This window comes from Geotrypetes seraphini, chromosome 9 (genome assembly GCF_902459505.1).
Source record: "Geotrypetes seraphini chromosome 9, aGeoSer1.1, whole genome shotgun sequence".
Classification (NCBI taxonomy): domain Eukaryota; kingdom Metazoa; phylum Chordata; class Amphibia; order Gymnophiona; family Dermophiidae; genus Geotrypetes; species Geotrypetes seraphini.
This window is the reverse complement of record NC_047092.1, coordinates 187339684-187352828: the sequence shown is the minus strand read 5'-3', so window position 1 is coordinate 187352828 and position 13145 is coordinate 187339684. Positions and strand designations below refer to the sequence as shown.

General features: G+C 38.1%; 1 protein-coding gene across 2 annotated transcripts in view; it reads left to right on the top strand.

Moving 5' to 3' along the window:
* The window catches only part of ARMC9 (armadillo repeat containing 9), a 157457-nt gene that overhangs the window by 15512 nt on the left and 128800 nt on the right, over window positions 1–13145 (top strand). For both annotated transcript variants that reach the window (XM_033958175.1, XM_033958174.1), the window contains exon 5: window positions 5953–6045. In XM_033958175.1, the coding sequence (XP_033814066.1) occupies window positions 5953–6045 (93 nt within the window). The remainder of the gene's footprint in view (window positions 1–5952; window positions 6046–13145) is intronic.

Here is a 13145-nt window from a genome sequence, read left to right as displayed (position 1 = left end):
GTCAATGATGACTCCCAGAACTTTACTAGAATATTCAAGATGTAGAGTGGGGCCAGAGGACAGTGGGATGGAGGTGGGCAGCTGGTCCAATTTTGGGCCGAGCCAGATAAATTTTGTTTTAGATTTGTTCAATTTCATCTGCACAGTTTGGGCCCAGGATTGAAGGCCTGTAATTTGAAACCAATGTAGGATCTTTATTTGGCTTCGGCAAAACAAAAGTTAATGATTCTGCCATAGTACCTGTAATACAACCTTTATTTAGTTGGGTCAGATATAAATTTAATAAATGGGGCAAAAGGGTAATTTGAAAAGACTTATAGAACTCTACAGTATAGCCATCACCACCTGGAGCGGTCCCAACTCTAAGAGACTTCAATGCTGTTTGTAATTCTTTTAATGATATAGGTTCTTCTAAACTTTTTGACCCTCAATTAAATTTAAAAATTCAAAGCCATCCTTTTCCCTATCTAAATAAGGCTCAGAAGAGTAAAGGGCTTTATAAAAATTTAAAAATTGTTTTAAAATAGGACCAATTTGAGAATGTATATCCCCTTTTTCATCTTTAATTATACTAATTTTGTTTTCCTTTTCTTTACCTTAAGATAATTAGCCAATAATCTTCCCACCTTATTAGAATTTCCATAATACAGAGCTTGCTGCGAAAAAATATCATTTTTTATTAACTTAGAAGAAATCTCATTGTACTTACATTTAGTTTTTAAAAGAGCTTGTAATGTGAAATGTTCCCACATATCAATCAATTTTGATTCTAAAAGTTTTATTTCTTGTTCTAAGTTAGAAAATTGCTTTTTTATTTGGTTTTTAACATAAGCTGAATATGAAATGATTTGCCCTCTCATGGTTGCCTTAAAAGCATCCCACAAAGTTTCCATAGAAATTTCCTCTGTCTTATTAATTTGAAAATATTCATCAATCTTTAGTTGAAATTCTTCACAAAATTTTGGATCTGCAAGCAAAGTATTATCAAATCTCCATAGTGGTCTACTATTATCTTGATCAATAACATTAAATTCAACCCCCCCCCCCCCCCCATGATCAGACAAAATGATAGGATCAATGGAGGCTTGTGTTACTTGATGTACTAAATGATCCGAAATAAAAACATAATCAATCTTTGAAAATTATTTATGAACATGAGACCAAAAAAAAATTCTCAATCATTAAAATGAAGAATACGCCATATATCTTTTAAATTAGAAGACTATACAAAATTATCTAAACCTAATGACTTTATAATTTTACTAGGTTTTTTATCCATTAAAGGATCCATAACAGCATTAAAATCTCCCGCCACTACTAAATTAGAAGTAGCCAGTGGCAAAACCAACTGTTGCAGAGACTTTAAAAACTCTATTTGGTTCGAATTAGGGGCATATACATTGAAAAGCGCCAAAGTAGTATTTCCCATACTCATGCCAACATGCACCCATCTTCCTAAAGGATCAGAAGCTATCATATTAAACACTACATTACATTTTTTATTAACCAAAATAGCAACTCCAGCCTTTTTCCTCACCGCAGGGGCAAAAAAACAGTGTTTCACCCAATTTCCCTCCAGCTTCTTGGATTCCTCAGCAGACAGATGAGACTCTTGGATAAAACAGATATCCACATTCTGAATTTTTAAGAATAAGAGCGTTTTTTTCCTCTTAATCAGATAGTTTAGACCATTTACATTTAACAAAAATATTTTAAGAGTCATTGTATAACTATATAAAACAAACTTTCATAAATCTTCCAATAAAAAAAATATATTGCAACCAATCTAAATTTACACTTCCCCCAAATTCAGGATCTAGAAAAACATAACCCACCCCTCCCATATCCCCTTTCCCATCTCCCCACCCTACCCCCACCAATCCCCCCTAAATAAAAGTGAAAACTTGGAAATACGCATGTAGTATCAAGTGACAAGCAACTTCCACAGGTTAATATTTTTATATCATAATCTTTAAAAATTATAAGTTAACTACATTTAATCTACCCAAATTAAATCTAATAAATTTGACAAATTTCAAAATTAGTTCATTAAGAATAATAAACCATTTTATCCAGCAAAATCCCAAAATTTCATATAATAAATACTATTTTCCTTAAATGTAAGACTATAGGACTTTATTAAAAACTATTATGAATACCCAAATTAACCCGAATCAAGTTAATTAAAAACTGCCCAATCATTAAATATCATTTCCCTAACAGAATATAACATTCCATATCAACATAAAACCAATACCATATTGCTCCAATCTAATATAATAAAATGGTTGGACGCGCATGCGCACTAAAAAATCGTGTTCCCTGATCTGTCGCGGAAACACGATTGTGCATGCGCGGGTTTTACGTCACCGATCTCTGTTCCTCCTCCACAATGCCACGCCAGCCATGTCCGCCGCCGGCCTCGAGCTCCTGGGGGCCGGCAGCGCGAGCCGCCCGCCTGCTGCTGAGGCCCCGCCTCCCGCTTCCGCCCTACACGCCAGCCATGTCCGCCGCCGGCCTTGAGCTCCTGGGGGCCAGCGGTGCGAGCCGCCCAACCGCTGCTGAGGCCCCGCCTCCCGCTTCCGCCCTACACGGTGATGCCAGACCCGGCACCACAAAACGGCCCTCACATCCGCAAACAGGGTTGCCATGGAAACAGAGGGGTTCAGGAGCTAAAAAAAACAAACAAACAACAGTGCACAAGGACAATCAAACAAACAGAGGGGATCAGGAGATTTTAAAAAAACAACCAAACAACAGTGCACAAGGACAGAGACACACAGACACTCACAGAAGGACAGGGGGCTAAAGAGACAGATTGAAAAAAAATAACAAAACACTAAGGAGAAAGAGAGACACAGGTAAGGAGTGCTGCTGGGCAGGGGGAGCAGGGAAGAGGGTCAGGGGGAGAAAAGAAGGAGTGCTGCTGGGCAGGGGGAGCAGGGAAGAGGAACAGAGGAGCAGGGAAGAGGAACAGGGGAGCAGGGAAGAAGTGCTGCTGGACAGGGGGAGCAGGGAAGAATGACTGCGGAGCAGGGAAGAAGTGCTGCTGGACAGGGGGAGCAGGGAAGAGGGACAGGGGGAGCAGGTAAGGAGTGCTGCTGGACAGGGGGAGGTAAAAGGAAGGGAGAAGACCTACTGCTGGACAGGTGGAACAGGCAAGGGGTGATGGTTGACAGCCGAGGAAAGAGAGAGACAGAAAGCGGCCAAGAGGAGAGAGAGAAAAAGAAATAAAGACACACACATCTATTCTAGCACCCGTTAATGTAACGGGCTTAAAGACTAGTACCATATAATACCATAAAACCAATACCATATAATCTCCTTAATTTGATAATTATAAGCAATATCATCACCATTACTATACTTCATCTAGTAGCAATTATACCAATTAAAATATCACTTACTCAAAATCAATTTCTTATTATGCAATAATAAAATATAATCATAAATAGAAATAAATTAAATAAGTTTTATACTATTACAGTATATTTAATTAACCAAAAATCTATGACATTTCTTGATCAATTAAAATCAATAAACATTAATATAATTCATTTCATGTACTATTGATAAGATTAAAATAAAATTTAATAACCCCATATAAAGTAATTCATAAAAATTTAAACAATATTAACCCCAATCACAAAATTTTCTATCAATCTCAGTTTGACTTTCAAAATGTACTAATAATCTGCACATAAAATTATTGTGCATACTAAAACAGTATATTAATGTTAAATGCGAACTCTCAAAGCCATACAAACTTCATCCGCAGTACAAGTAACTCAGATTCTTCAATAAATCAGCTTTTCAGCCAGCCTTCAGGAACATAACATATCCACTATGTACCCAGATATGGTACCAGGACTCTATTATGCAATAGTTTATGCAAATCCAACCTTCATACCCTCCCTTTCCTGAATCGCAAGAGTTCACAGAAGAATCACTTTTTTGATTATTATAACTATCCGGTTCCTTAATAAGCTGTCATTTTCTGGTTCCTTATTTCTTGATGACCGCAGATAATATCACTAATACACATGACTGACCCTCAAATTTCCTGAGTCACCAGTGCTGACTTTACTGTAAGCAGATCCGTTCCATTAACCCTTCCACCCTCTCATATCCAAACCATCACATTAGAATAAGCTGGAGCAATTCAACCCATAACAAAGAATGTTGTCATCTGTATCCAGTAAACAGTGCCGTTTAGAATGTTTATTCAACAGGGCTTCGTGCATTCCTTTTTCAAATTATTTATATGTCAAAGTATATTACATAGATATCGGGTGTTCACAATTCTCCAAAAATTCACTTAATATCACCAGGTCTTCAAAATTTAGAGTCTTGTTGTCATATGTGACTCTCATTATGGCTGGATATATCAGCCCATACCTAGCACCAAGACTTTTCAATCTTGGCCTCAGCTCCAACAGCTTTTTTCCTTTTCTGTGCCGTAGCCCTGGCAAAATCAGGCACAATGAAAATTTTCGAGTCCTGACATTTTAAGTTGCGATTTTCTTTTGCCAACCTAAGGATCTCTGCAATCTGTTGAAATCTCAATAACCTGAAGATCAAAGGACGCGGCCCCCGCTGTTTAGCTGATCTTTTAGTCGGAATTCTATGGGCTCTTTCAAATTCCATAGGATATTTGAATTTCAGTGGCAATAAATTCGGCAAAAAGTTCTCCAAAAATGAGACCGGATCATTTTTTCTATGCCTTCCGGCAGACCAATTATTTTCAAATTGTTCCGTTTACCACGGTTAACACAATCTTCAAGATCTTTTGACAGGCTCTCAATTAACTTTTTATCCTGTTTCAACTGTCAAACTTCAGTCTCATTAGCCTCAGTTCTTTTTTCCAGTTGATTCACTTTAACTTCCATAACTGCCATTTGCCGTGTGAGGCTAGCCACTTCATCAATAGCCTCTTGTATCTTCCTCGAATTGTTTAAAACAATTTCTTTAATCTGCCTGAGCTCAGCCACGATATCGCTTCTGTCATCTCCTGACAACGGAACTTTTGAGGGGGTCATCGGCTCCGTTTTTGATCTTTTAGCGCATCCTGCACTTGTACTAGCCACCTCTCCCTTCAATTGTTTAGACAAAGCCATCATAAAATCAGAAAGCCCAGTTTCAATCAAAAAATAGAAGTTTTGTAGCTTATATTTTCAGATCTTTAACCTGCAATGGAGGAGCCGCTCTATCACCCGACCATCTTACTGCGGCTCCAAGCCATGCCCCCTATTTTTGAATGTTATGGTTTTGTTGTTGGTATATCAGGCAAGTTTAATAAACAAATTCTCCTCATAATTTTTGAAATTTACTTCAGCTTTAATATATATAAGTAGCCCATCCTAGAAGGACGAGGCTAACCAAAGGAAAGGCTCTCTCATGTGTTTCTTTACAGCATTCGGAAATTCTGAATCAATCTTAAAATTCTTCTAGCGGTGTAGTGAGAGAGATTCCATATGGCAGCTAGTTCTGGAACTGACAAGAATGTGAAAGTCCTTTAGGTCACAGGATCTTGTGGGGGGTAACAGTGGGGGGACTGCTTGGCAATAGTGACTGGAGGGACATTAAGGGAAACTTTTGAAAAGGGAAACCATGATGAAATAGTTAAATAAAACAAACTAGACTTAAAGGAGCAGTCGCAAAGGTTAAATATTTACAAGAAACAGGAATACTGTTTAAACATACTTTTTGGAAACATTCAGTGCATTACTTAAGTCAAAGAAAGACCAAACAAATACTAGCATGGTTAAAGGATGATGTGAAAATGGATCCCAGTAATGAGAATGAAAAAAGAGCCCTGGGAAGTGAGAGAGAAACTGTTAATAAGATTAAGCGCTGAGATACCAGAACAGATGAGATTGTTACACACGGGCAGTGTAGCTACATTATTGAGGTGAAGCTGGTATGTGTATAATATATACATTTTATTTACAGGATTCCTGGACCCCAGAGTTGAAGACAAGGCTGGAAAAGTTCCTGTCAGTGACGCTGAAAGCTGGCAATACCCCTCGACTCCTCACATTATATGTATCCTTTGGTTCTGTCCATAATTCTGGCTCACTGACACTGCAGTTGAGTGTAGGACTTACTAAGAAATGAGGCCCGTGTCCTACATTAACAACGAATGAGATGTACAGTGTCCGCATCTATGAGACAAACTTGGTTCTTTTTGTTACATAGAGCTTTTTGGATCCCTGTTCGATTACAATAGATGCTGGCATTGTAATCTGGAAGCAGGGACCCTGGACCATTTAATATTCTATTGTCCCTGTATCATGGCCTTTTGGAAATCAATTTGGTCTCAAATTAATTGTTTACTAGAAAACCATGTAACATTATTATATGATACAATAATGTTTGGGGTGTCAATGAGAGTAAAAAGTCAAATTTCATCAAGTAGTAATAAACTTCTATTGATTATGACAGGATCGCCATACAACATATTACCAGCAATTGGAAAAATTACAGTAGACTTAACTATACATTCTGGTGGAATTAATTTACAAAATGCAAAGAACTGCCATACAAAAAGGGAATTATAATAATTTTAAAAAGATTTGGGGGCCATTGACAAATTATTGCAATGATTAGACACCATTTTCCACTGAAAGTACATTTATACATAGGGGGAGAGGGGATGGTATAAAGTTATATTAAAGGTTTAATCAATAGATAAGAATATAATATTTATACGATATTTTCGATTAAAATATTTGTGGGAAGGGTGGGTGGAAAGGATATAAATTTATGTATTTAAGATGATATTAGAAAGAAATTCAAGTGATGTATACAAGTTTTAATTGATGTAATATTGTGTACTTGATGTAAGATGGAAAAATGAATAAAGAATTTGAAAAAAAAAAAACAACGTGCTTTTATAGCAGGGTTCCACACACAAAGGCCTCTGGCTAGATGAAGGACTTGAGAGCAAGGCACAGACATTCATGTCTACTTCACATGTGCATATCAGCCACCTCTGCCCTACATCCTCATCTGAACATACCTACTGCACAAGTAAATGCCGTCTTGCAGTGAGCATATTTGTATGCTATCTAATGCAGTGGCATACCCGGGGGGGGGGGGGGAGGTCTGCCCCGGGTGCAGCTCATCAGGGGGTGCTGCAGCCTGCAAGCTTCAGGCCACTGGCAGCGTTAATGAGCTAAATATGCTGCCTTCAGCAGCCCGAAAGCATTTCTTCTGCTGCAATGTCCTGCCTTTGCAGAAACAGGAACTTGAAGCAGAGGGAAAGCTTTTGAAGCTGCTAGAGGTGGCATGTTCAATAGAGAATAGCTGCCAAAACGGGGAGAGAAAAAATAGTGGTTGCTGTGGGGATGGGGACAAGGCCATTCATTGCCCCGTGGAGCGGTGAATTGTTTTGTCTCCGCAGTGAAGTAAGCACGGATAGCGCGGTCCAGCATCCCCACCCGATCGCCGCATCCCACGCCCTGCCATCTCCCTCCCTCCACTTCACCTTAGGTGCCAAATTTAATTCTTCTTCTCCCAGCAGCATGCTTTCAATAAGTCACGCGTGCGTGGCTGCTTGAGTTGTTGAATCTTCTCCTCTGATGCAACTTCCTGTTTCTGGTTATGTCAAAGGAGCAAATTCAACAATTCAGCCGCGCGCGCAACTTATTGAAAACTGGGAGAAGAAGAATGAAATTCGGTACCTAAGGTGAGGTGGATGGAGGGAGATGGCGGGACGCGGTGATCGGGTGGGAGGGGCTGCTGGACTGCTCAATCCGTGATCACGCATGTTCCCTCACACTAGGAAGGAGGGGGTGAAAGGGAAAGAAATGCTGGGCCAATGGGATGAAGAAGGAGAGCAATATTAAACCCAAAGCAGGAAAGAAAGGGGAGGACAGGCAGGTGAGCCAGATGCTGGAAGCAGGGGGGGGATAGAAGCTAGATGGGGTTGGAGAGAAGAGACACATTGGTGTGGAAGAGAGGGGCAATCTGGACACAGGAAGGTAGTAGAAACAGAGAGGAAATTATGTGCATGGGGGCATAGGGACATAAAGGGGACATACATGGGGATGGTATATATACAGAGGGGCAATGCTAGATACAGAGGGGAAATATTAGAAATGGGGAAAATAGGAACAAGAAGTGAGATGTTTGTGAGGCTCCAGGGGCTTGTACAAATTATATTGTAACACACGAGGGAGGGAGAGAGAAAGAGAAAAACTAAATATTGCAGGGACAGTAATTGCAGGGATGGGGCGGGGACAGTGGTTACGGGGATGGGGTGGGGCAGGGCGGTGACGGACAGTGGTGACAGGGACAGGGTGGTGACCAGGGACAAATTTTTTCCCCGTGTCATTCTCTAATGTTCAGCTCATTAATGCTGCTGGCTGCCCAAAGCTTACATGCGGCTGAGAGAGAGAAAAAGAGGAACGATAAATGTTACATTCGGTTGGAGGAAGAGAGAGAGGGAGGGGTAAATGAGAAAGCCGCCAAATTGGAAGGGAGGAAGGAAGGAAGAAAAGGACCATCGGGAAAGGGAGAGGAGAGAGTGATGCCAGACCATGGGGGAGGGAGGGAAGTGAAGCAGAGGAGAGGCCAAACCACATGGGGAGGAGAGAGAGATGGAAGGGAAGGAGATGCCAGATCATGGGGTAGGAACTGGGAAGAAAAGAAAAGGGAAGGGTGAGAAGAAAAATCCCACACCATGGGGGGAGGGAAGGAGTATAGGGAAGGGAAGCAGAGGAGAGGAGAGATATGCCAGAGCATAGGGTGGGATTGGGAGGGAAAGAAGGAAAAAAAGCAGAGGAAAGGGGATGTAGAAGGGGGGAGAGAGGGAAGGAGACAGGGATGCCAGACCATGGGGTGGGGGCAAGGAAGAAAAGTAAAAGAAAGAGAAGGGTGAGGAGAGAGAGGTATCAGACCATGGGGAGAGAGGAGGGACGGAGAGGAGAGAGGTGCCAGTGCATAGAGGGGAGATAAGGATAACCTGTAACCCATTCTGAGCTCGTTGGGGAGAATGGGATAGAAAATGAATTAAATAAAGGAGACATAGATGTCAGACTGTGGGGTGGGATGAGGAAGGAAGGAGAGGAGAGGAAAGACATGCCAGTGTAGGGGGAGGGGGTTGACAGAGAATAGAGAGATAAAAATGGAGAGGGGATAAAATTGGAATGAATCAGGTGAAAAGGAGATAAGGTGCACAGGCTGGATGGAAGGGGGAAAGTGTAGATAGTTTATGGAAGGGACAAAAAAAGAAAGCAGATGCCTTATGGAATGGGGGAGATGGAAGGGACAGTAAAAAGAGAGCAGACACTGGATGGAAGGAAGAGAGTGAAGAGAAAATGAGGAAAGCAGAAACCAGAGATGACAAAACTAGAAAAAAAAATTTTTTTTATTTTTTTATTTTTTTTGTTGCTTTAGGATAAAGTAATATTGTAGTTGTGTTGATAAATATTTATAAATTGAAAATGGAAATAAGGTGATTTTTCTATTAGATTAATTTTAATATATTTTTGACAACTTTCGGAGACCAAAACCCCTTCTTCAGGACAGGACAGAATGCCATAACTGCAGTATACTGTACTGACTTGAAGAAAGTAGTTTTGGCATCTGAAAGCTAATTGAAAAATGTACTAGTCCAATAAAATGGTATTAGCAGATCTTTACAAAGAGCTACAGCCTAGATTGGAAGGAGCCATGTTGCATATAAAGAGGCGCCGTATTTTTCTAGTGCCTACCAATGTTCTCTCTAATTTTTGCTGGCCCGCATGCACATGAAAAATGCTTTGGGCCCAATTTTTATATAGGTCACCTAAAAAATCGTTACTGACTAGTGCAGGGCTAAGCTCAGTTCTATGAAAGCTAGGCATACTGTATAGAAACATGCTTAGCGCCACCTAAGCGGTATTAGGCTGTACTAGCCTTTGGGTGCACCATATTTATGCCAGGGTTTTCTTGGCTAAATGCCTGTGCCTACTCCTAACTACCCCCACATTTAGGTAGGCACTTTAAAAAAGGCACCTAGCTCTTAGAGAATCACGCCTACCAAATTAGGCACCTAACTGTCAATTAATTCCAATTAACATCAATTATGAGATGTTAAGTGTCAAGTATCGCCACTTGTCAATTAAGTTAGGCACCTACTTAGTCTAGGTGCACCAATATAGGTGCCTAACTTTAGGCAGACTTTATAGAATTCCCCATAGCCTCAACTTGATGTATGCACTCCCTTTCTGACCTGTTTGCACAGACACACCATAGAGGTGCCTACGTTTCTGGTATATTTGTGAAGGCCTTCTATAAGTTTCAAGTTTATTATGGATTTGATTAATTGCTTATTCAAAATTCTAAGCGATGTACAAAGGAGTAAAATAATAAATTACAATTATCAAGGGGAAATAAACCAGTTAAGTACGACTGACTTGTCGAAACATGATACAAAAGGAAAAAATAGGGAAAGAAATACAAGTTGGTTTTTTTATTCTTTATTCATTTTTACATATTACAAGTGTATAAGAAAAATCATTCGAACTTATAAATATACACTTGATTAACTTTCATATATAATTAAAAATATAACTTTTCAGCCAATACCTATATTCTATAATATTTTGTTTTTTTTTTATGTTTTAAGTTTTTTATTGATTTTTTCACATATCAACAAGTGTTATAAATTTTCCATACATTTATCTTAACAATACACTTGATATCTCTATAATGTATTTTATATAAACCATATTTTATATTATTTTTCTTATGAATTTATATAACATATATATTGTAATGATTTTATCAATTATTATTTAATTATGAACCCTTTTCCTTCCCTTTATCACATTAATTTCTCATAAGACTATCATTCATTCATTATGATATATTTTTTATAATATATAATAAAGAGAATAAATTCTTTACCCCTTCCCTCCCTCCCTTCTTTAACCATTATCTTATTATGGGAAAAAATTAAAATCAGTCATTGCAAAAATCTGTTAATGGTCCCCAAATCCTCTTGAACTTATCCATATATCCTTTTTGTGTTGCAAATGTATGCTCCATCTTATATATATATGGCAAACTGAGTTCCACCAAAAATTATAGTTCAATCTGTCATAATTTTTCCAATTATGTGTAATTTGCTGTACTGCTATTCCAGTCAATATAAATAAAAGTTTATTGTTATTTGATGAAATTTGACTTCGAGCTCTCATTGCAGTACCAAACAAAATCGTATCATATGTCAAGGCTACCGGATTTTCTAACATCCTATTAATTTGAGGCCAAATTGATTTCCAAAATATTAATATGAATGGACAATAAAATAAAAGATGATCTAATGTCCCTGCTTCTAGATGACAATGCCAGCATCTATTAGACTTAGAGCTATCTATTCTATGTAAACGTGTAGGGGTCCATAAAGCTCTATGTAAAATAAAAAACCAAGTTTGTCTCATAGAGGCTGACAATGTGCATTTTAACCTCCAAGACCAAAGTCGTGGCCATTGAGATGCATTAATCTGATGCTTAATCTCAATGCTCCAAATATCTCTAAGACCATTTTTTTTCTTTTTATGTACGAATCCAGATATTAATTTATACCACATTGCGGCCTGGTGACCCATGGAATCTATCTGAAAACATAAGAATTCCATACTATGATAGTTATTAAGATTTTTTCATTCAGGGAACCCTACCTGAATGGCCTGCTTCAATTGCATCCATCTGAAATATTGTGATTTATTCAAACCGAATTTATTTTGCAATTGTGAAAATTCAAGCAGTTTACCTTTATTTATTACATCTTCTAAAATCCAAATTCCAGCAATTATCCAATGTTTCCAGATAATTTTAAAACCGCCAACTTTGATCTTTGGATTGAGCCATATTGTTTGAGTCGTTGATTTAGTTATTAGAATAGGAGTTAGATTACTTATATATCTTATAGTTTTCCAAGTATCAACAAATATTTTGTGATCCTTATATAACCTTGGCATTTGAATACTGATAACATGACTCAGACGTAAAGGAAACATTAATCTCCATTCTAACCAGAACCAATCTGGTATATGTTCAATGGGCTCTGGGAGGATCCAATACATACCCTGACGCATAATATAGGCTTGATGGTACCTATAAAAATTTGGAAAATTTACCCCTCCCTCCACAATTGGTCTTTGTAAAGATACTAGAGCAATTCTGGGGTTTTTTCCAAGCCAAATAAATTTTGTTAACATCTTATCCAATTTTTTGTAAAATGACCCCTGAAAAAAAATTGGTATCATACCCATTTGGTAACAAACTACTGGTAATATCATCATTTTTACAGTTTGTATTCTCCCCCACCAAGATATGCATAAAGGATTCCATTGTTCACACATTTCTGACACTTTTTGTAATAAATTTTTTTCATTAATTTTCATAGTCTCATCCACAGTTTTTGTAATCCAAATTCCTAAGTATTTTAATCCTTCTTCTTTCCAAATAAAAGAAAATGAGTCAAATAAACTTTTTGTACAATGTACATTGAGTGGAAGCACTTCTGATTTATTCCAGTTTATTTTATAACCTGAAAATTTTCCAAATTTTTCAATTAATTCAAGCAAATTTGGAATAGTTGTTTCCGGATTTCTCAAATAAAGTAAAATATCATCCGCATATGCTGATAACTTATATTCTCTATCTGAATGCGGAATACCCTGTATCTCCCTTACCTGTTCTATAGCTAATAATAAGGGTTCTAAAACGATATCAAAAAGCAAAGGAGATAGTGGGCATCCTTGTCTAACCCCCCTTTGTAGAATAAATCTTTCTGAAAAATTGTTATTGATATATAATCTAGCAGCAGGGGAGCTATACAATGCTTTTATTATTTGTATAAATCCGGATCCTATTCCAAACCATTCCATTGCCTGAAACATGAAGATCCTTTCCACTCTATCAAAAGCTTTTTCAGCATCTAATGAAATAGAGAATGCTGGGTCATTAATGGATTTTGTCAAATATAACATGTGATGTGCCAGTCTAGTATTATGAGATGAGTGTCTTTGAGCAACGAAACCTGTCTGATGCATATCTATAATGAAAGGGAGAGCTTTAGCCAATCTTAATGCTAATGCCTTAGTTAAAATTTTTCCATCCACATTTATTAAAGAAATTGGTCTATAATT